General features: G+C 35.0%; 2 protein-coding genes across 4 annotated transcripts in view; one reads left to right on the plus strand and one right to left on the minus strand.

Annotated features, from left to right (window-relative positions):
- Hdac4 (histone deacetylase 4) overlaps positions 1-23,175 on the minus strand; it is a 132,397-nt gene that overhangs the window by 107,894 nt on the left and 1,328 nt on the right. The window lies entirely within an intron of this gene.
- Positions 1,943-9,443, plus strand: LOC139810368 (uncharacterized). 2 transcript variants are annotated; one of them, XR_011731306.1, is made up of 4 exons: positions 1,945-5,246; positions 6,982-7,260; positions 7,884-8,207; positions 8,285-9,443. XR_011731306.1 is itself a non-coding variant. In XM_071773852.1 (3 exons), exons 1-3 carry the CDS (start codon positions 4,833-4,835, stop codon positions 8,127-8,129), a joined length of 939 nt encoding a protein of 312 aa, XP_071629953.1. In that variant the 5' UTR covers positions 1,943-4,832; the 3' UTR covers positions 8,130-8,273. The 2 variants fall into 2 exon arrangements, 1 of the variants encoding a protein (XP_071629953.1); XM_071773852.1 differs by lacking the exon at positions 8,285-9,443 and having other exon boundaries at positions 1,943-5,246; positions 7,884-8,273.

Genomic DNA, 23,175 nt, shown 5'->3' on the forward strand with positions numbered 1-23,175 from the left:
GCACGCACGCACGCACGCACGCACGCACGCACGCACGCACGGCACGCACGCACGCAGCGCACGCACACACACACACACACACGAAACTTATCAAAAATAAGCTGTAAATTGTAATATAAATTATCGAATGAGAGATTCATGTTGAATCGAAAGTTGGATAAGAATCGCAAGTACACATTGAGCCTGGGGATTTCCTGCTAGATACACCTCGAAAATACAGTCGGAAAGGTCGGGCGTATCTCGTCTAAATGGCCACCCACGCTTGAATTTTCGAAAATGGCACGAAGCGGATCGAATTCCTTTTTCTTCGTAGAGTCGTAGGAGTCTCTCGAGCCGGCTGCCTCTCGAAACGTTAGCCAAGCCGGGTATTTACGATACTGGGACGCGAATGTCTCTAATTATAGATTATTGCGGCATCCTCTCTTAGTATATGCATTCAGCCGTATAGTGGTTGTAGTCGGGCACACCATAAATTAATAGAAATACGAGACAATCCTTTTTCTTTCTCTCTTTTATTAACTCATACTAATTCGATTACTCGTTGACCCGACATTGCATAAAAAAATCATCGCAAGAAATGGAACTGTCGTGAAATTATAAAATCTGTTACTAACATTCAGATTTTCTTATGCAGCATAAGAAAATCTGAATGTTAGTAACAGATTTTATAATTTCACGACAGTTCCATATGCAATGTCGGGTCAACGAGTAATCGAATTAGTATGAATTAATAAAAGAGAGAAAGAAAAAGGATTGTCTCGTATTTCTATTAATTTATGGTGTGCCCGACTACAACCACTATGCGGCTGAATGCATTGTTACCATTAAAGTATGGATATTGCAAAATTTTCTTTTTAATTAAGGGATATGAATTTAAAAAATAAGCTTTTCGCTATCTTTTGCTTCTTCTATAGGTATTAAACACGTGTAAAGTCTTCTCTTTATTATTCTTGAATTAGCTTTAAGTATCTTACTTCTATCTTGCCTCAAATGTTTATTGGATTATTCCATATTCCATCGTAAAAATGTATGCATATAGATGTATATGAAGTGTAAATGTATGAGAGTACCGCAGTATACTGAACTCTGGTCTATAGATTCGCTAGACTGAACCTGACTATGCAGATCAGTCATCCCTAAGGGATGTTATGTGGAATACTCCACAATATTAGCAGCGGTGAGATAGTTATTAAAATTATCTCACGTTATTAAATGTATGTCTCAAGTAATATAAAGTCAAGTTATCGATAAATAAAAATAGATAGGTATGAAAATTGTAATAAAATTAGCTTATTTATTATAAGAAAAATATAATAGACAGCGTACCCTTCTTTATGAAATAAATTAATTGAAAAATTCTATCTGACAATGAAATACTTTCTATTCGTCTTTTATACAGGGTATCCCAGGTTTCAGCCAAATTGCGCCAATATATTCTATGGATAAAAATAAGAAAAACAGTTATATAAACATAATATGAAAAAATCTCTAAACATTGTTCTTTTATACCAGCTTATATAATATTTAATCATAGAAACATAAAGAAACAAAACTCAAACTTTAATTTTTATTTTAAAAATATTTGAAACAAAGAAAATAAAGTAACATAACTAAGTTAACAATTATTCCGTACTATGTTCTATAGATACGTTATTTTTATTTTACATAAATATGTAAACAAAATACATAAACATCTTATTTCAATCTTCATTATCCATTAGATATGAAAAACATGAAGAACTTTAAGTAAAAATTTTATATTTTAGAAACGTCAATATTGTATTTGACAGTTTTATTTTATTTTCTCCTCTTTGTCTTATTTTTTCCTAATTACATGAGAAATAACCTCAAAAATTAAATCTATTATATAATATACTTGATATAAAGTTCACGATAAAAAATTAACTAAATAATATTATTAAAATATCTTTACGTTTCTTTAATTGTGTTTTTGAAGATCTTATGCTTATGCAATCATGTATAAAATGTTCAATAAATTGGCAGTTATTAATTATGTAAGATGATTAAGATTCATCAAGATTCCTAATTTGTCCTAGTCATGTTTATTAATCACTAGAATAGAACAATCGCACTTTACGTGGCACTCCTGATATTAATCGATGCTCACTTTACTATTATATAATACACTATATATATGTATAGATTGAAGACTATAACCACACACAAATATCAAGACCGTATGTCAGTCAATATATTTTACCGCACGAAATATTTCACGTATTATAAATGTACTCTAAATATTCTGTTTTTTTTTATTTTCAGATTAATTAATTAAATCAAAATACTTAACAGAAATAACATGACTTCTCGTTACTTTAATAACTTGATCCCGCGAGTCATATATTGTTCCGCGTAATTAATCCCAGAATGGTGGACATATAGGTAAATTATTTAAACCGAAATTTGAACTAGAAGCCCAAAGCGTCAAAAACATGGGATATATTCAAATTTAAGCGTCACTGAATACATAATTATCACCCGGAAATACATCCCAAAACAATATAATGTCCCTATTGGCTATTTTTTATCGTTTCGATTCCTGTTCCGAACAAATGCATCCAATTGATACAAGTACAGTCGTATAGCAGAGACGCATCTACCTCCCTCATGTTTTCATTCATCACTTGAGTATAGTATACATTCGGCGTTTATCTGTGCTCTGTGAGAGCGTTTTGCTTTAGATTCTATTTGAAATGTCGTTCACTTTGCGAGACTCACGGGTGTCAATAAATCGCGCGAAATATGTATCTACTTCGACAAGCGGTCGTCGCCTCGATACGTTTATGAATTGTTAACAGTGCGAGTTAATAATCGCTTACTAATAAGTGCGACGTACGATACCATTTAATATTTTGTAGTACTTTTCGCGTTTCGAAGAATAATATGACACACGGAGCGGCTTGCGTTACCTGTTCGCTCGAGTCTAACCGCGAATGACAACACGGCATGTGGCGGCCTTGCAATTATATTATATTATATACGGCAGTATACTGTACACCACTAAACAAATACCAAATCATATGCCAGTCAGACTGTTATCATAAAATGTTCAACATCTAATAAAATAAATATATGCTGTATGTTTTATTCGTTACATTTTAAATGATCGAATTTTGATTTAATTATATGAGCAGTTATATTTTGTGGTATATTTTGTAAACTCGTTAGCGTCGCCGTGATTCATTCCGTTCGATGGAGGGAGCAAATAAAATATTGTTACTTGAATACTAATTAACACGAAAATTTGTTTCAATTTATTAATATGTATATAAATATCCACTGTTAACAGCAAATTTTAAATTACAGGCCAATTATTTAATTCTTTCTTTTAGTGACAATTTGAATGCTTTATTAATAACTCCATTTGAAAAGAATTATTAATGCTTTAAAAAACTACTTCTGAACTTTAAGTCACATTTGTTACATAAACAATTGTTCTCTTCTCACGGCACCTTCAGAAAAACTTTATAAAGTTCAAAAACTAATGGATATAGAGTAACTGGGGGGGAATATGCCAGTGTGGGGAATATGCCACTCGTTATGTTTAACAAAGCTACGGCTAGGAGCGTTGTTGTAAATACTGTGAAATTGTTAAAAATATTATATCTGACGTTTTGCCCAAGTTTTACTTACTTCCTGTCAGTATTATAGTTTTTATGGGGTAAGTACAGTATGACAAGTATATGACAACGTGCTTTTTAGAATTTTCTTATTGTTAGTATTTTATATAAGATATTCTTCAAGCATTACACTATTTTTAACTCGATCAGCTTGTCGTTCTATTAATATTGATTAGGATGAAAGTATTCAGTACGTCGCCGATTCGTTTTACTGGCAATCGTATAATACAGGTTCATTTTAATATAAAACTGCATCTTGGGGGAATATGCCACTACTTAGATATTAGGGGTAAAATGTCAGTATTGTTTACAGCTTCCTAACCTACTAGCAGGATACTGCTGTAAACAGTATAAATAAATATTTGCCGCATAAATATTGAAAAAATGGTGAAAAAATGATGAAAAAATATTAAAAAATGTTGAATAAACACGTTTATTTCATGCGCTAAGAATATTATAGGCTACGTACTTAATATTTTGCAAAAATTGCATTCTGAATAATTTAGACTACTTGTAGCACACAGAGTACTATTGAAATGCAAACAAAGTAATAAAAATATTCTTTTACATGTTTTTAGACAAGAATGCCCTTCTAAAGTTAAATTACTATACATGTTTGTATATGTGGAATATTACCCACATGATGAAAACCATATATAAATAACAGATAAAAGAAGGAAAAAGAAGACCAGTATGCAAAGATACCTAAAAGAAAAGAAATAGGAAAAAAATCATATTTTTCTTAAGTATGGCATATTCCCCCGAGTTACCCTACATACATATATATTATCTTCTCTCAAGAATCAATTATTGAATTGTGTGTATGTGCGAGAAATAAAACCCAGACTGTGTTTCAAGACTAATTTCATCCGAGTTTCTTAATCTAATCACGACTGCAAATATAACGTAATAAATATTGAATTAATTTGCACGGTTTATGTATTAAATCGAATCGTGTCTCAAAACTGGTTTTAGAATTTTTCAAATGTGATTATAAATGCAAACCTAAAAAAAAATGTGATATCAATAGACTCTCAAGATTCTCCTGTTTTTCCTGTTTAACAGTAGAAATTCAACAGTTGCGAGAAAAAGTATTTTACGCAGATATCATATGAATGACACCCAGTATTCCACAGTTTGACTCGCTAAACCATCGATTGTTTCCCCGAGACTATCTTGTCCCAGAGAAAAATGGCTGCGCTTTTGACGAAAAACTATTTTTCATCACGAGTGAAACGCGGCTTTCAACGGCAGCAATTCGGTGGAGTTTATACGTGGTACAACGGTATCGAGTGGAGGCGTGGAAGAAGAATTCTGAGGAATGGTCTAGGCGTGCTGGTGGGCGCGGGTGCCACCTGCGGAGCGTTCTTATATTTCCTGGACCGATCGGTTCAGGCGATGGACCGCGTCGCGCATCTGCCCAGCTATCCCTGGGCCTTCGAGGGATACCTCACGACTCTGGACCACTCGGCCGTGCGGCGGGGCTGGCAAGTCTACAGAACCGTATGTCACACGTGCCACAGCTTGCGCTACGTGCGATTCATGGATCTGATCGACGTTTCACACACAAGGGACGAGGTCAAGGCCATTGCCGCCGAGTACGAGGTAGACGGTAGGCCTGAATTTATCCCGCGCCGTCGGATCCCGCCGATTCCACTTTTGGCGTAGGCGTTTCGTTTCCTCCTCTTTCTCGCGGCTCTCGTAAATTGACTTCGAGTCCGCACTCGACGACGATGACGACGCATAATTCAATTACGAGTTGGCTCGCCGGGAACATTCTCCGTCCACGCAAAAATGAGATTAGCTACCACTCTGTATAGCGAGAAATACACGTTTCTGTCCGGTATTACAGCCGAAGAGAGAGAGAGAGAGAGAGAGAGAGAGAGAGAGTGTGTGTGTGTGTGTGTGTGTGTGTTTGCAAAATTGGGTATTTGAAAAAAATTCAGAGTTACTCTTCAGTTACTAAAATTCACCAAATATTTCTACAGTCTTGTAACATTTTCTCTTATGTAATAATAATAATAAAAAAAAGATAGCAATGTAGAAAAACAAATTCTTGTAGATTGTACATACGGTGATTTGAAACTTGAAACAACCCTATTGTCCCGCAAATATCAGATTCCTGACTCAATTCTGAGACGATTTTTCCTGTAGCAAAATTTTTGCCGAAGCTTACTCTGAGAAAAAAATTGTTAATCCGAAAAAATATTTAGTCCGATACGTTCAACTAAACATTTTAGTTAGTTAACTAAACATTAGTTTGTTTCAACAATTTATTTAGTTTCTTTAATCAAGAATTAATTAATTCAACTAATGTTTAGTTAACCAACTAAAATGTTTAGTTGAACGTATCGGACTAAATAATTTTTGGGATTAATAAATTTTTTTCTCAGTGTAGTTTTCGAGTTATAAAAAAAAATAGTTACCTTATTACGGGCCGAGTACAGGAGATAGACAGGAGCGGCGCGACAGCTGATCGCAACAAGCGCCTCATTCCTTACATCCGCAAGCCGATCATCTTCGCATCGACGCGACAAAAAATTCTCGATATACCATGCCATTTTCTCTGCAAGTGAGCGAATTGCACACTAACGGATTTCATCCAGCGGACGGTGAATTGCGCCCGCGACGATGAGTCGCGCCGCCCCTGCCTACCTCCTGTACCCGGCCCGTAGTAAGGTAACTATTTCCTTTTATAACTCGAAAACTAAGCTTCGGTGAAAATCTACAGGAAAAATCATCTCAAATCGAGTCAGAAATATGATATTTGCGGGACAATAGGGTTGTTTCAAATCATCTTATATATATCGAAATAATATTGAAAAGTTATTTGATACAAAATGTGGTGACTTTCCTATCACAATCTTACAGAAAGTTTTTACAGATATTAAGTTACTATTTTGCAATATTATATGCTATTGTAAATGCATCATATGTGTTATCAATTTAGTAGTATAAAATTGTTCGATAAAGTTAATCAATGGTTCACGTGTCTTATCAAACTATTTTTTTTTATTTATCGCAAGAACTGACAGCTAGTTTAAGATAATACAAAAACGATATAATCTTATATAGCCATGTAATCTATTGGTCTTGTCATTGCTTCATGATGTTTTTTTATCCGTACCAAATATATATTAATAGTATCTTATGCATGTAGAAACTTAATGCATTAATAATAACTAATCATATTTTTAATCTAATTAATAAAATACAAATAAATATTTATACAGTTCGTGAAGAATGCTTGATTGATCTTTTAATGTAAAACTTTAAATTAACTTTTTTTATCCAGTTTGGACTTCATGGAATAATATAGATATCGATTTCGGATATGCAGATTCGAGACGGACCTGACGAAGAGGGTAACTACTATATGAGACCCGGAAGACTGTCTGATTTATTGCCACCTCCTTTTCCGAATGAGGAAGCGTCCAGGGCGGCAAATTTCGGCGCGTACCCACCAGATCTGACCTACATCATTTTTGCCAGGAGGAACGGTAGAAATTACGTATTTTCTTTGCTGACGGGATGGATGGAACCGCCAGCAGGTGTATCTTTAACCGATCAGCAACATTTTAATGCCTACTTTCCCGGAAACGTAATCAGTATGGCGCAAGTAAGTATCCAATATATTATTCCGCATATTTTTATACAGATAGTTCGAGACTTCCTCTTGTTTTCTTTCATCTATATACTTAATTCTCAATTTGAGATAAAATATTTCGTACAAGTTTTAACAGGCGCTATCTCTTCTACATGATCTTTAACATTCAGTTGTAAAATTTAAATGTGTTCAAATTTGTTTAAAATTAAGCAATGAAATACGCTAATTGTCTATATCCATCAATGAGCCTTGAGAATCTCTATATCTTCGTAACTCGGAATGCATTTTTTTTCCTTTTATTGAGGAAAATTCAAGCTATCTCTTCCTTTCTTCTAAAAAGATAGAAGCATAGGATAATGACAAAATAAATAAATAAATAAAGGAAAATATAATGACCGGACATAGTTTACAGATACAACAAACATCCGCCAAATTGTTAGCTCGGCAAACTTAAGATAAATGTCAATGAGGTATTGATCGTGCCGAATTATACCTTATCAAGAGATAATTTTATTATTTATACATCAACATTGTTAATATTTATTTCACTAATTAATCTTTCATGCTAATGAAATTTTAATTGTGCGCCCTCTCATTTGATAGTCATTACAACGTATTATGAATCATGTGTTCAGATGCTAACTGAAGGAGCGGTGGAATACGACGATGGCACCCCGTCGACGACATCGCAAATGGCAAAGGACATGGTCGAGTTTTTAAGCTGGACATCCTCGCAAAACTTAGACGAACGAAAGCGGATGTTTATTAAGGCGATGGGAATCTGTATCATATTACTAGCTACGGTTACTCACAATATGAGATATGTTTGGTCGCACATGAGGAGCAGGCAGATCGCATATGTGCCCAAGGGAAAATATTAAAAAATATTCTCGCAAAAGGTTTCCAATATGAAGTTCAAATGAGGGAAGTTATTTCTTGAAAAAGAATATGTTAAATAAGTGAGTCACGTCAATTCAGATGACCCATTAAATTTGTAAATCGCTTGAAATTGCGATTAACATCAATTATTTTTTAGATCCGAATTAATTGATTGCCTGGCCGAAACAAATGTCAAAGATCGCCATATAGACGTAATATTAAAGAGTACGCTACAGAAGCAGGTTCAAAATCGATTCTTCATAAAACTAATCGACTACTAATTGACACGTATAATCAGTAAATAAGAAATAGCAATTGATTGTACATACAATAAAACAAGTTCTCTAAAAGTCATACTAAAATGCTAAATAGAATTTTGTTATCTTAAGACAGAATATCAATGAGAATTCATCATCAATCAAAAATAATAAATTACCAATTTATAAAATAATATACCTTTTATCATAAAATTTAGTTTAACATAAAGATAGAACCGTTATAAATTAACTTTTCGATAAATAATTCTTGAGATAGGTTTTAATTCGGCTCTTTTCTACAAGCATCTAGTTTATTTTTACACTGTCTCAACATTTTATTTAATCATGTACCGAGACAAACTTTAGAGTAATATTAATTGGATTCGACAGTAGGGCGACCTGTAATCCTTATACTTAAAACCGAGCAGACGTCCACGTGGTTCCATAACGTTGCATCAGAATGTGCATTCACGTACGAAAACGCAATCTATATATAAATATACAGGCAACTTTCAACAAACGACGAATCCTGTGTCCTCTGTCCTCGTCTAACGCCAATACGAGCCGATCGCGGAATTGCACGCGCGCAAAATCGTACACAAAGAACACAGATGGATCCAGGGACCGACTGCAGTAACATGCGCCAACATCGATAATCGTTTCGCAATGCGCGGCCTTCACGATGCCCGTATAGCTGCCGATCGGGCCGTCTAAAAATAGAAGGAGCTTGTGCGCGCGCGCGCGCTCACGGGCAACAAACATTAACGTCGTCTCTCACACGAGTCGTTAACTCCGGAATGACCGGTGGTCGCGCTTGCGAATCCATCTATCTCGCCTGTAATAACACCCCCGCGTCTTCCCGCGACACCTCACCGCCTATTTTTAGATCGCCGTGTATATAACGACGACTTGCCACTCCTCTCTCTCTTTCTTTTCCTCTCTCTTCGTACACCTCTCGATCCGATGATCAAACGACAGCGGAATAGAATGTCGAAAATAATATCGGGCGTTTCGGCGGCGCGGCGGCTATATATAGACGATGCGTCAGTGCAGCAACAAGTGAGGCCCGCGGACGTAAGAGAACCGAGGGTGACGAAAGGGGGGGAGGGATTGGGGAACGGGGCGCAGGGTGAAATCGAAAATATACGGAACGATGAATGAAACCTCCGCATTGACGTCGCCAAGACGTGCCAGGCGATGTCGAGATTATCCAACTCGTGCCGGGACTGTTTTTGAATGCATCTCTCCGGAGGCGGCCGCGGCGCGGCGGAGGCGGGGACACGTCAAGCGCGACGAGGAAGATATACGCGGCAGATATCTGAAAATATCATCAATCGCTCCGGGAATTTACTATACCGGTCGCGGTGGTGGGACCGACGTGCGATGCCGACGTCGATGCAACGTGCCGCGCGAGAAGCAAGCGAGACGCAAGAGGAAATTGGCGTAACTTCGACAAGAATAACTTCTCGCGCGACGTAGATACGCCGATATGTTGAGATGAAAGTTCGATATTATGGACACGCGGGAGTAAGTGTCCGGCCAATTCGTTATTTGCAGCCAATCCGCGTCGGCCGTCGCGCGTTCATGCGAGTAAAACTAATATAAAACTTGTCTTTCATACAGCGAAAAGCCAAAGAAACGATACGTCATATGTATCGAATTTAAACTGCATGAAACTAATTACAGGAAAGAAACATGTCACACGTTCGGAGGAACCATAAAAGGAAACATGTCATTCACCGGATTCTGATGAAATTTAAAAGCGAATAAGGAAGTCAGTCGATGTGAATAATTTATTATCCTTACTAGTTCGGCGCACATCAGGTGCCATGCATATTAATCACGGCTAAATATATCACTTTGGAAAAAAAAAAATCCTCACGAAGAAACCGATTGTCCTTGATATCGATTGTCGCCGTTAATACAAATTGTGTTTTCGAAATAGATCAATCGAGAAACATTTACGATGGTTATTTCTACGGAAAACAATTTGGCATTTGTGCGCGCGAGTCCAACATGTGTAACTTACTACGCGCCGTGTTTATTTCGAGAGGTGAGAAATCTTTTTTTAAGATGATAAAATACGCAGACAGCGATTACGAGCTAGAGAGATGTCAAAATACCGCCACTCGAAAGACGTAATAGCGAAGACTGCGAGAACGTTCGGAAATAAAGTGTCCGTTAAACCAGATCCAGACTAAGCAAGAGAGAGCGGACAAACGCGAATGAACAATTTGTTTCAATACGTTTCAGTACTTATGTATTCGTTTTTTTTTCTCGTAGGACTATCGCTTGAAAATCCACATACGTAGATTACTTATAAATCTGCGGATATGAGGTATTTTTTCCCGCAGCATCCATCTCACGTGTAAATACATCAAAGATGCACGCGAAATGTAGACGGACGTAGACCTGTTTTTGAATGAAACCTCCGCATTGACGTCAGACGGACATGGACACGGACACATTTACTGAACGTCGCCTGTCGTTATCTAAGAAGACAACGTCGACGACGATTGTGTTTTGCAGAATCGCGCGGTATTTCGCGCGCGCTGCCAGATACCCGCAACAAACCCTGTACCCGAAGAGACTTACGTCGAGCTCTCAGAATAGTATATCCCAGCCGGAAATAACTTCGCACTTTCGGTAATATGGCCATATGGTTGCGGCCACGATGAAAATACGCTCATGAAATGTGCGAAGCCCCCACCCCCCGTATCTCCACCCGCGCATTTAGCGTTAAGAACGGCCGCCCCCGATCCTGCTAAGTCTCCAATTAAAATAGTCATCCGTCAAAATAGAATTCTCGTAAACTATGCGGGGATCAAAGTCATGTTTGCCTTGTACTCATATGGATTATTATCGCACTCGATCAAATATGTTAAATATTGGAGAATTTGAGAAATTCCATTCCTTTCGTAAGATTATTGAAACTGAAATCGCCACCGAATCGGTAAGATTAAACTTTAAATTATAATCACGTAGCATATTTCAATTTGTTTAATAAAAAAACAAGCAATTATTGCTTTTCTTTTCATAGCTTGTCTATCCATATTCATAGATAAATTGATTTTATGTAATTTGAAAGTACAATAACGTTGAATTCCAGCAAATATTTTGTCATAAAACAGCAGAATTCTTTTATGTAGATTATCACAGAGTTATTGAGATATAACATATCAGTTATATTTTAAAATATATAATTTCCAAAGTGTCACATAAAAAATAATTCTGAGATAATTAACGCTTATTTTCTAACTTCGTAAAATTGTCAAAATCTTGATATTCAATATTTAAAAGCAACTTAATATTAACGTTGTAGTAATGAAATAAGTAACACATCTGACGAAAACGGTCGATATCTAAAACATACATAAGATATAAGATATATATAATAATAATTCATTCTCCACAGCAGATTTATATGCAAATAGGAATGGAGCGATGCATAAATTTAGAATAAATGCAATTGGGAATCGAGTTATTGTATCTTCACATTCTCTCTCGGATAAGACAAAACACTTGATTAACAGAGAGTTTCTATCATCTCTAATTTGTCTTGCTCTTGGAAATTTAGTCGTCAGTTAAATTTGGCTTGAGCGTATACTTAACGAGTCTTAAGTGAGTCTTCCGGGGCGTCGTCATTACGATCGAAGAAAATCTTGGCACTTTCAATCGTATCTTCGTCGACACTTAGGAGCTTATATGAGCGCTGCAATTTTGAGAAACCACACCGATTATCCGGCTGTCTCTCATTTCCGCGCGCCAACGCAGCCACTCATTAAAATAGAAGATCACGCTATCCTATCCCACTCTGTCCCTCCTTCCATTCCCTGTTATTTATTTATTTTTCTTTTCCTATCCCGACGTTTTCGTATTGACGAGCCAGTATTTTACGATCACGATGCGAGTTAGCCTGTATAGTTAGTTTAATAAGCTAAAAAAATGAGTTGGTCAAGGTAGAGTAGAAATCATTAAAATCTTGTTTCCAACCGTTTATTCGAATCGCAGCCTTCCATCTCAAATGTGTACTTTGAACGATCCGAAAGAATAACCATTTTCTTGCGCGTGCATAACGAAAAAAAGCGTGAGAAACTGTTTTGTTTCAAAATTAAAATCTGTTGCATGATCAAGATTGTTATATAGCAAAACAGAAAAATAAATATTCCCTGACTTTTCTCGGTTTTCTCAGTCATCTTTTAGAAAAATTCTCCTGAAAGAAGTACTGAATACAAAAAAAAAAAAAAAAAAAAACAATGATAATAACCTTTTCTTCGCCAGTAAATAATTAAAAATAAAATAAAAAATTAAACGACCCGACTGGCCAATTCTCATTTATTATAACTCACAACGTCTCAACCATAATCTGGCCCTTCTCAAGTGAGATATTATAATTTAATACGCAACATTAAACATCATGCGTCGCCATGGATACAACGTCTGGCGACGCATGATGTTTAATGTTGCGTATTAAATTATAATATCTCTTGAGAAGGATCAGATTATGGTTGAAACGTTGTGAGTTATAATAAATGAGAATTGGCCAGTCGAGTCGCTTAATTTTTTATTTTATTTTTAAAAACAAAAAAGTTAAATTTTTTTAGATATTAATTAAAAATTAGTATTTTGTCTTTTGTGTGTGTACATTATTTGAGATTTAATTGTCTCACTAAACACTACGTTCTAATTACCTTCTTAATTAGAGAAATTTTGACACTACATAATTTCGAATAACGTTCAGTAATATCTGTATGCAAAACAAAGACAAAAATATTCCTTTCGCGGTAAATCCGTTCACATTCAAAAAAATGCTGAATAATAAATATTTTATACAATTTTTTATTTTGCTGTGAATGACTTACAAAAAATCATTAACACATATCACGCAAAAATTAAGATATAATTTTCCCTTTTAACTATCTATTAATTTCTGCAAATCGCTTACTGCAAAATTAAAAAAAAATCATTAAAAATATTTATAATGCTTCCTTAAGTAATTAAAAAATTCTATTTAATAGTTTTCAAAGAAATAATTTAAAAATTTTAAATCGGTATTACAGTATAATTTAATCTTATCTTGGGTTAATAAATTTTGTGATTCCCTGACATTTTCCGGTTTTCCCTGATCGATAACCCTGATGATTTATGGCATCAAATAGTTTATAAAGAATAAAACCTTTCAGCTTACAACTCAGAAACTTACAATTTAGATTTTCATAGGAATTACATTTTTACTTTGTATTTATACTTTCCGCAGAAATGCCTCGCGTTCGATGAAATATCTCAGCATTTCATAATCTATATAGTGCGAGAGCCCACCGCAAAATTTGGGTCCATCGCTTTTATGGATAAATTTACTTGCAAAAGGTAGTTTATAAGTCGTATTATCATAAACGATTGTCAGCCAAACTCGTACCCCCTGCGTTATGAGCAATAAAAATTTATTAACAATTGGATTTCTAAGCGATTTGGGTCCATCGCTTTTATGGACGAAACTTGTTTCATTCGAAAGGGCATCAAATTCCCTTTCAGAAAATACCCGGCTGATTTGCCCTGGCCCCTGCAAAACCCAGGCTGATCATGATTTTTGACTCAACGCGCAAGTCAGATCGAGCGTGGCGTTTGAAATGCGCGCCGTAAACAAGGACAGAGCGTCACGCTTTTATTTATACTTTGGATACTATCTAATATTATAAATTTTTAAAGATCATAATTGTTGTTATTGTTATTATTTAACGTTTATGATATTATAATATTGTGTAGGGATTATGAATATTTTTGATTTTTTTATCATTCATATTATTATATTTTATTGTTAATTATATACTTTTATCATTTATCATAGTTAAAAATATCATATTTCCAGATAAAAAGTATGGAACTGTCAGAGAACGTAATGTAAATTGGAATTTTGTCGAATATTTCCAAGTTTTTTACATTTTTTTTATAATTAATTGAATTTTAACAAAATCATAGCAAATACTACACGGAAAAAAATAAATTGTAAAAAATCGTCAGAAATCTGATGACTATTTACAGTTTATTATGTAACTCGGCCACGGGTAATGATAAACTCGTAATTTTTTAATGAAATAAATGAGATACTACTAACACGTCAAATGAATTTTTGATATGCACATCAATGCTTTTTACAGTGTATAATAATATTAATATATATTCAAACAGTAAGATTAGATGTTCATACATCAATTTATAATAAAAATTCAGTAAAATGACTAAATTACAGTGTTATAAACAGTATCTTTTATTGATAATTTTATTATTTTTTACATATCATTTTTTTCCGTGTAGTATTTCTTCAGCGATTTTTACTAAAAAAATCCTAGTACGTGTTAATTGTTAATTTAATTGTTTATTAATTGTTTATTTTTAATTGTACAGTTTGTAATAGAAATTTTTAATTAAGGTTAGATTAAATGAACATTTCTCACACGGTACAGTTACATTTATTGAAACAGTATAAAAAAATTCGGAATGAGATGTTTCAGAAATAAAATTATACAGTAAGAAAGTTACAAATAAAGTAAGATTAAATTACAAACTGTACAATTAAAAATAAACAATTAATAAACAAAAAAAACAATTAAATTAACAATTAACACGTACTAGGATTTTTTTAGTAAAAATCGCTGAAGAAATACTACACGGAAAAAAATGATATGTAAAAAATAATAAAATTATCAATAAAAGATACTGTTTAGCACTGTAATTTAGTCATTTTACTGAATTTTTATTATAAATTGATGTATGAACATCTAATCTTACTGTTTGAATATATATTAATATTATTATACACTGTAAAAAGCATTGATGTGCATATCAAAAATTCATTTGACGTGTTAGTAGTATCTCATTTATTTCATTGAAAAATTACGAGTTTATCATTACCCGTGGCCGAGTTACATAATAAACTGTAAATAGTCATCAGATTTCTGACGATTTTTTACAGTTTATTTTTTTCCGTGTAGTATTTGCTATGATTTTGTTAAAATTCAATTAATTATAAAAAAAATGTAAAAAACTTGGAAATATTCGACAAAATTCCAATTTACATTACGTTCTCTGACAGTTCCATACTTTTTATCTGGAAATATGATATTTTTAACTATGATAAATGATAAAAGTATATAATTAACAAATAAAATATAATAATATGAATGATAAAAAAATCAAAAATATTCATAATCCCTACACAATATTATAATATCATAAACGTTAAATAATAACAATAACAACAATTATGATCTTTAAAAATTTATAATATTAGATAGTATCCAAAGTATAAATAAAAGCGTGACGCTCTGTCCTTGTTTACGGCGCGCATTTCAAACGCCACGCTCGATCTGACTTGCGCGTTGAGTCAAAAATCATGATCAGCCTGGGTTTTGCAGGGGCCAGGGCAAATCAGCCGGGTATTTTCTGAAAGGGAATTTGATGCCCTTTCGAATGAAACAAGTTTCGTCCATAAAAGCGATGGACCCAAATCGCTTAGAAATCCAATTGTTAATAAATTTTTATTGCTCATAACGCAGGGGGTACGAGTTTGGCTGACAATCGTTTATGATAATACGACTTATAAACTACCTTTTGCAAGTAAATTTATCCATAAAAGCGATGGACCCAAATTTTTGCGGTGGGCTCTCGGACTAATAACATATTTAATATTTCTTATATATATTGATTAATTAGCTTTGTTGAGTTTCTGCTGAAATCATAATCCACAAATAACCCCTGATACTTTACGATCCTGCTTAGCTCATAGATGATATATTCGTATTGAAAAAAAGATACAACTTCGGTTTAAAAACGTTACGTTACAATGGGATGCGAAAATAAACTATCGCGGTAGCCTAATTCGATTACACTGCAAATCCAAGTATGTTATTTTTACACGCATAAACGTGTAAAAATAATATATTTGACTGAAGCTCTTTTTACATGTTTCTTCCTGTGTTAAATTATGTCATTTAACATGTTTAATCGTATTAAATTAAAAGTTAATATACGGTTCAATCGTGTTAAATGACGTGATTTAAAATTACAAAAAAAATGTATATATAAGAATTGAGCTTCAGCTAAAATATAACACGCTTGTATTCGTAGTGTATAGCAAAATTTTCAAAATCGAACTTACATCATCGCCAAGATTGGTATATTGGCTAAACTATTTTCAAATACCAGATGCCATCGACATATCGTTCGTTTCTAGAATGAAGGTCTGCCATCGGACACGCGCGGCGAGAGACAATTCCGCGTCCAATAAAATCGTTATCACAGTGCTTAAAGCCGTGTACACGCCGCGCGAGGAGGATATATAAAAGCACGACAGGAGAGATAATCGAGCGGGGTTTATTTCGACGACTTGGCACAACACTTCCGATTAATAATAGTCGTAAACGTCTCCCGCATATCTCGCGACCGGACAAACAATATATTTCTGTCGGCGACAGCTCGATCCGTAGGAGGTCTTGCCGGTGTGTCGTAATAATCGTTATCGTCACAAAGCAGACCTTTTACGCCAGACATCTCCCGCCAAAGGGTAAAATGAAATTAGGATACGTGCACAATCGTGTCGATATCGATATCGATAAATTTATGGAAAAGTGTGAACACAGACGTCACCCTATATAATCTCTTTCTCGCAATATATGTATATACAATAAAAAAACTAATAATACATCAATATCTTGCTTGGAGATACCGCAGGTATTTTATTTAAAACCAAGTCTTTCTCTCACCGCGATCATTCACGGATTAAATGTCCGCGCTACCTTAACCGGTCCACGGATTCAGATGCCAGGACGTTTTCTCTTCATTCATGTGGAGATAAGCCAGAAGAGCTCAGGCAGGTGTCCTCTAATTTCGAGAAAAGAGATGTACGAACACTAAGAGGAATGGAGGGACGGGGTAGGGCGGTGAGCTGGCTTCGAGGAATACCAGCTTCTTACCCAACCAACCGGCTTGCCAGTATTTCATTCATATTATTATCCTGGCCTGGTGGGACCTGCTTCGAGTTATTTTGGTTTATTCGTTGCGTCGGACACTTAAAAAACGAGTACAATATCTCGTCGACGAGCGCGAACTATCATCGGCGGACGATCGATTCGTCAAAATGTACAGAATCAATTCCGTAAAGCTTTGCCCCAGTTATGCCAAATAAAATATCTCCGAAGAAATAATGTAAGAAAAAAAATGTATTGTAATCATTCTGAAATTCTTTTAAATCAGATTATCAAGATTAGTAACAACGAAAATAATGAGAGAAATAAAATTTTTCCTGATGATTTCTCCAGAACATTAATTAACGTATCTACCAAAATTATGCGTTGCACAGAAATCTGTCGAGTGCAAAGCATTTCGTCGAATCTCGTTTGCTCGTATATAGTTAAGATTACGAGAGTTCGAAACATGATTTTTTTTGACGATTTGATGAGGCGGATTATGTGCTTGATATTGAGAAAATCGTCATGGAATTGACCATGAAGCGCGAAAAGAGAGTATAAACCGTGCAGCCGCACATACGCATGCCTGCCAAAATCAACGGGGCTCCACCAAAGTCAAGTTCGACCGTCCTACGCGGCTGCGAACGAGAGTCGAAGGTCGCGGAGGAGACGCGATTCGGAGCTCATTGACGCGAACGATTAATTGAAAGCGCGCATCAAGATCGTCGCACCACACTGAGAGGCGAATATGCAACTATAGAGTTGAACGATCCTCTCTTCCCGATTCTTTCCCTTTTGAGACTCTTTGCTTTACGCTTGGACGTGTTGAATAAATTAACCAGAAGAGATAATAAGATTTACATATAAAAGCATCCGTGAAAGTAATTGTGCCAGGCGATATCCTACGTCGCTTCGAAAGTTAATTAAATGAATATAAATCGAGTCCTGTCTCACCCTATACCATCCAGCTATTAAAAAGCGATTCCACACTTTCGTGACACGTGTTCTTTCTCAAGCTAGACATCAGTTACATTTTTGTTAAATTGAAATAGTCTCTTTGTGCGTCATGCGAAAGTTTTCATGGACAGCAGCGAAGCCAGACTTTGAAAAATATTCGCGAAAATATTCCACACGTGTAAATCCGTCATGAGGTCGTATTTTTCTGACAGTTTTATCGACTATATCTCCAAAATGTTCCCGCACGCGTTATTGCATCCTTTGTCAATAAAATCGGAAGATAAATTGGAAAATTTTTAAGTGCATGAGTAAAGTATTAATAAATATTGGTGCGCATTATTTAATTAGTAACTCGATATTTAAATAATACTAATTTTTTTTAGAATAATAATGCGAAGCCAAGTTTTCCAATGTTTAAAAGAAAAATTGCACAAAACGATCTCTGAATATATCATAAGTATTATACTGTTTGCAATAAAAATTTATGAATAATTTAAATAAATTTAAATAAATATTATCGACAATTTAATAGAATATTTCTGTGCGTTGCGTCGCAGTTCTACTTTTTATTTTTGCCCGTACAATGCTGCAATTCTCCTATAAAATGTGCGAAGTAAATAGAATCATTAACGATCTAATATCTAGTTGATGCGATCGAGCACCCAGTATCGGTAGTTACGAAACGCGTAACGCAATATGGCGTTGGCTAAAAATAGAAGCGCACTCGATATGTGCAAACTCACCTCGTCTCCGCTGGGCTTCATTAGCCTGACCGGCTGCGTTATTTAATGCATCCGTGTACATTATAGGCGAGCGTCGACGTTGCTGATCCTCGCGAATGGCATCGCGTCACGTTCGTATATCCGTGCGGACAGCGACATTTTGCGTTACTTTTGTGAAATTTCACGCGAAAACCACCGAATGAGAATTCTTAGCAGACATTCTGTTGCAAAAGTATTAAAGATAGTTCTAATTTTTTGAAACTACAACGACGAGGCTTTACGTGCGCATTTCCAAAGATTTAAAATTTCGTATTTCATATTTATATTTCGATACTTTAATTTGGACAAGATTAAGACTGCATCTTTTACATAGCTCACGGAATTTATTTTCACTCGTAAGTAATTCACAAAATTGTTTGGTGGCTTGGTAAATTTTATCAAAACAAATTCGAAAAAAGTGCACGAGAAGTCTGTCCATAAAATATCGTCGGATATTTTTGAGTAATTCTTAGGCTGCATATGACTTTCACCATCTTTTTATCAAAATAAATGTGCGTGACTCGACAGATGACACAGTTTCGATTGAAACGACTCGCGCCGGTGTAAACGCCACAATGGAAAATCGTCACGGTGGGATGCGATTTATAAGTGTAAGAGACGCGTAAATAAGACGAATATATTTCAGTAGCTAGGGTTGCCTCGTCTTGTTCAGCGCGCGTGCATCTACGGGCCGCAGTAACGTCGGATACATCGCTGCGGTCCCATCGTATTGCATGGGTCATCGCGGCGCGGCAAAAGTGCACGCTCTATTAATATAAATGCCGAGCGTGTGCGTACATTACATACGCGCGCGGCACGGCGCGGCCGCGTGCGCGCAAAATTCAGCGCGCAACAAACGCGCTATTTCGGGGGCCGTATATACCGGACAATTATATTTCGGAGCGTGCGGGCGTGCAGAGGCGGACTATGTTATTTTAGAACCCTTGGCGCAAATTAATTTTGTGGGCTTCCTGGTTAAGACGTCACGAGAAAGCTTGTATCAAGGAAGACTTAAAGGTCGCTGTAAATATCACTTAAATACCATTTAAATGATAATTGTAGCTAAGATAACATAATATGTATATAAATAAAGTAATAAATATGTTACAAAATATATTTAGAGATATTATATATAAATATATATATATATATATATATATATATATATATATATATATAATTTAAAATAAAAAGACGATTATCGTGTAAATAATTATGTAATTGTTTTACGTGGTAATATTAATACAAATAAAATATCAAAATTTTTCTCCTTTTGAAGCCTAGAGACCCCGCGGTAAGGGTCTCTCTTGTAGTCTACAGTAATCTGACACTACAGGCGTGTTATCCGGATGTCACGAATACAAATGCATATTGCGTTATGTTTCACGGTATCCTCTCGTCGTCAACTCGGTGGTTGAATCGCGCGTTTCGAACCGACCGTCGGGAATTCGTGCGATGTAAGCGGCATTCCGGAATTCTTGGCATCACGACGAAGACGCGTGTCTCCGCGGTTCGCGCGATATTCTATCGATTATAATTTGTTTGGTTACGGATTATGATATTTTACCGTTCGTACCAGAAGATATAAAAAGACGATGAAAGAGAAAGAATCTTTTCTGAATTAAAGTATCAAATATGTGTGAACTTAAAAACTTTGAATGTACATATCGAGGTACATATCAAATTTTGTACTCTAGTTCCAGACAATTATAACTGTTAACAATCTAATTCGATGGTTCAAGCTAGTTGTTCGCACCAAATTTAATAAAACAAGACAAAACGTCATTACTTATACTGAAAGTGATGCAATGTCATTTGTAAAAAGGATTATTTATTTCATATTTCGATAATTTTCTATAAGCACGCAAACTTGTAAAGTTACTAATAAACAATAAGCAATATAAAATAATAAACAATATAAAAAAATGTAACGTAAAAATCTATAGTTACATAAGATCATTATAATATATAAATAAAGATATAACAAGACAAAAGCAAATTTATTAAACAATCTATGTATTAAAGAGATATCTGTAACATCCTTTTATACACTCAGAGAAAAAATTTGTACCAGCAACTAGAATTTTTTTAGTTAAACCGACTAGAAATTTGTGGATAAATAACGCCTCAACTATGTATAATATAGTTGTAATAACAACAATAAATAAATTATTTAAACTACAAGAAAGTAGTGGCATTAACGAAAAATATATTGTGTATGCCAAAAGTATGTTGTAGTAACATGAATAATTATTCATTGTAGTGATATCAACATAATTTTTAGAGTTGTCTAATAAAGAATAATTTCTTATTTGTTAAACTAAAAGATTTATAATTAATATACCTAGGCGACTAGCGCCTGAAAATATCTGCTTTGGTCCCGTAGGGGGTCTCCTTATATACAGGTCGGTGCGGAATTTTGAACTCGAGAGAATGTACGGGCGATGCGACGCCTAGCGGCGTCAATGCAATCTATTTATAATCCAAAATTGATTAATATATATATGGGTGAACACACCCTGACTAGCGAACCTTAGAAGGATCGCTGGAAAAACCCTGCTGAGCGACCCTAGTTATAGGAATCGATGTTGAATTTTAAACACGCAAAAGTATACTGGCGATGCACCGCGTAGCGGGCGCGAGCCGAACTCTCTCGCCGCGCGAGTCCGCGCTGCCGCCCGCACCAGCTTCTGGAAGTATGCTACACAACAAAAAAATATTTGTCTAAACAATAAGTCAAGGAGTTGTCTAAACTTGAAAAATGTTATTGTCATATCTTGTTTTATGGAGTCTATATAACTATAATAATTATAGTTGAGGCGATATTTAACTATCAACTAATAGTTGACAAATATTGTTTCTGTGACCATACTTTTATAGTATTCAGTACTATTTAGTTCCTATTACTTTGGAAAACTAGTTACAAGTAATTAAACTGCAGAGTTGCCAAAAAAATAGTTGCCACAACTATTCAGATTTCTCTCAGTGTACCAATATTATAATTTAAACGTTTTATTTATCTAATATTTGATTTAATTAAAATTAAACACTTGAGTTTAACTTTTATTTAGCTTTCGTTATTCATTTATTCGCGTTTGAGACAGTTTTGTCGCTTATGGTATTACATAGGTAGGTGAAGTTATCAAAAAGTGATTCCACACTTTTATAACACGTGTCCTTTTAGACTGACTAGGCATCAGTTATATTTTTATTAAATTGATAATCTCTTTGTGTGTTACACAAAAGTTTCATGAACAGCAACGAAGCCAGACTTTGAAAAATATTCGCGAAAATATCGTGCACACGTAAATCCGCTACGAGGCAGTTTTCTGACAATCCTGTCGGTTATATTTCCAAAATGTTCCCACACGCGTTACACTTTTTTTTGTCAATAAAATCAAACAAGCGCGCAATGAAAATTGATTATTCAACGTATATTGACGAAATAAATGCGAAAATTATGATCGATGACGCGGACTTCGAGCGTGTTCCGCAACAGCAATACATTTTCTATGTAAATTTATTACATTTCGCATTTAATTTACCTGATCATATTTTATTTGGCTTGCCGGTACATGTAAAAATCATTAAAATTATTCACGATTTGTAAAAATCAAAATCGGTGTGATTGTGCTCGGATGCACGTTATGCTAATTATCCTGTTGATAAATGTAACAATTTTTGCATATTTACAGTACTAAAATTTAAATTCACTGGAAGTATAGATAAGTATCCAGTTCGATAGCTCAATGTCGTCAAGCATGTTGTTAAGCCTTGTGTCCATGATGTTAGAAATCGCTCCGAAATCTCGGGTGGCGAAAGAATTGACGAATCACATTTAAACAATTTTAAACAATTTAAATCAATGCCATTGATTAATTCTTTTTCTCTGTCCGAAATGTCGAGGCGATTTCTAACATAGTGGGCACAAGACTTTAAAGATACAATTTGAAGAATCGCGATCTTCGAAATTCTACGTGGTACAATACAGAGATAAATAATAGAAATTATACTTTCGCAATGATCGATACGATTCGCGATGATCAGATGGTACACTCTTAAGCATGTGTCGCCAAAAATTGGAGGTACATGTTGAAATTTTGTCCCTAC

This window comes from Temnothorax longispinosus, chromosome 3, assembly GCF_030848805.1.
Source record: "Temnothorax longispinosus isolate EJ_2023e chromosome 3, Tlon_JGU_v1, whole genome shotgun sequence".
Classification (NCBI taxonomy): domain Eukaryota; kingdom Metazoa; phylum Arthropoda; class Insecta; order Hymenoptera; family Formicidae; genus Temnothorax; species Temnothorax longispinosus.

Bases quoted from the DNA above. Each gene is read 5' to 3' on its own strand.
- LOC139810368 (XM_071773852.1), top strand. From the start codon at position 4,833: ATGGCTGCGCTTTTGACGAAAAACTATTTTTCATCACGAGTGAAACGC. The intron at 5,247-6,981 runs GTAGACGGTAGG...TCGGATATGCAG, and splicing joins CCATTGCCGCCGAGTACGAG to ATTCGAGACGGACCTGACGA. The intron at 7,261-7,883 runs GTAAGTATCCAA...TCATGTGTTCAG, and splicing joins ACGTAATCAGTATGGCGCAA to ATGCTAACTGAAGGAGCGGT.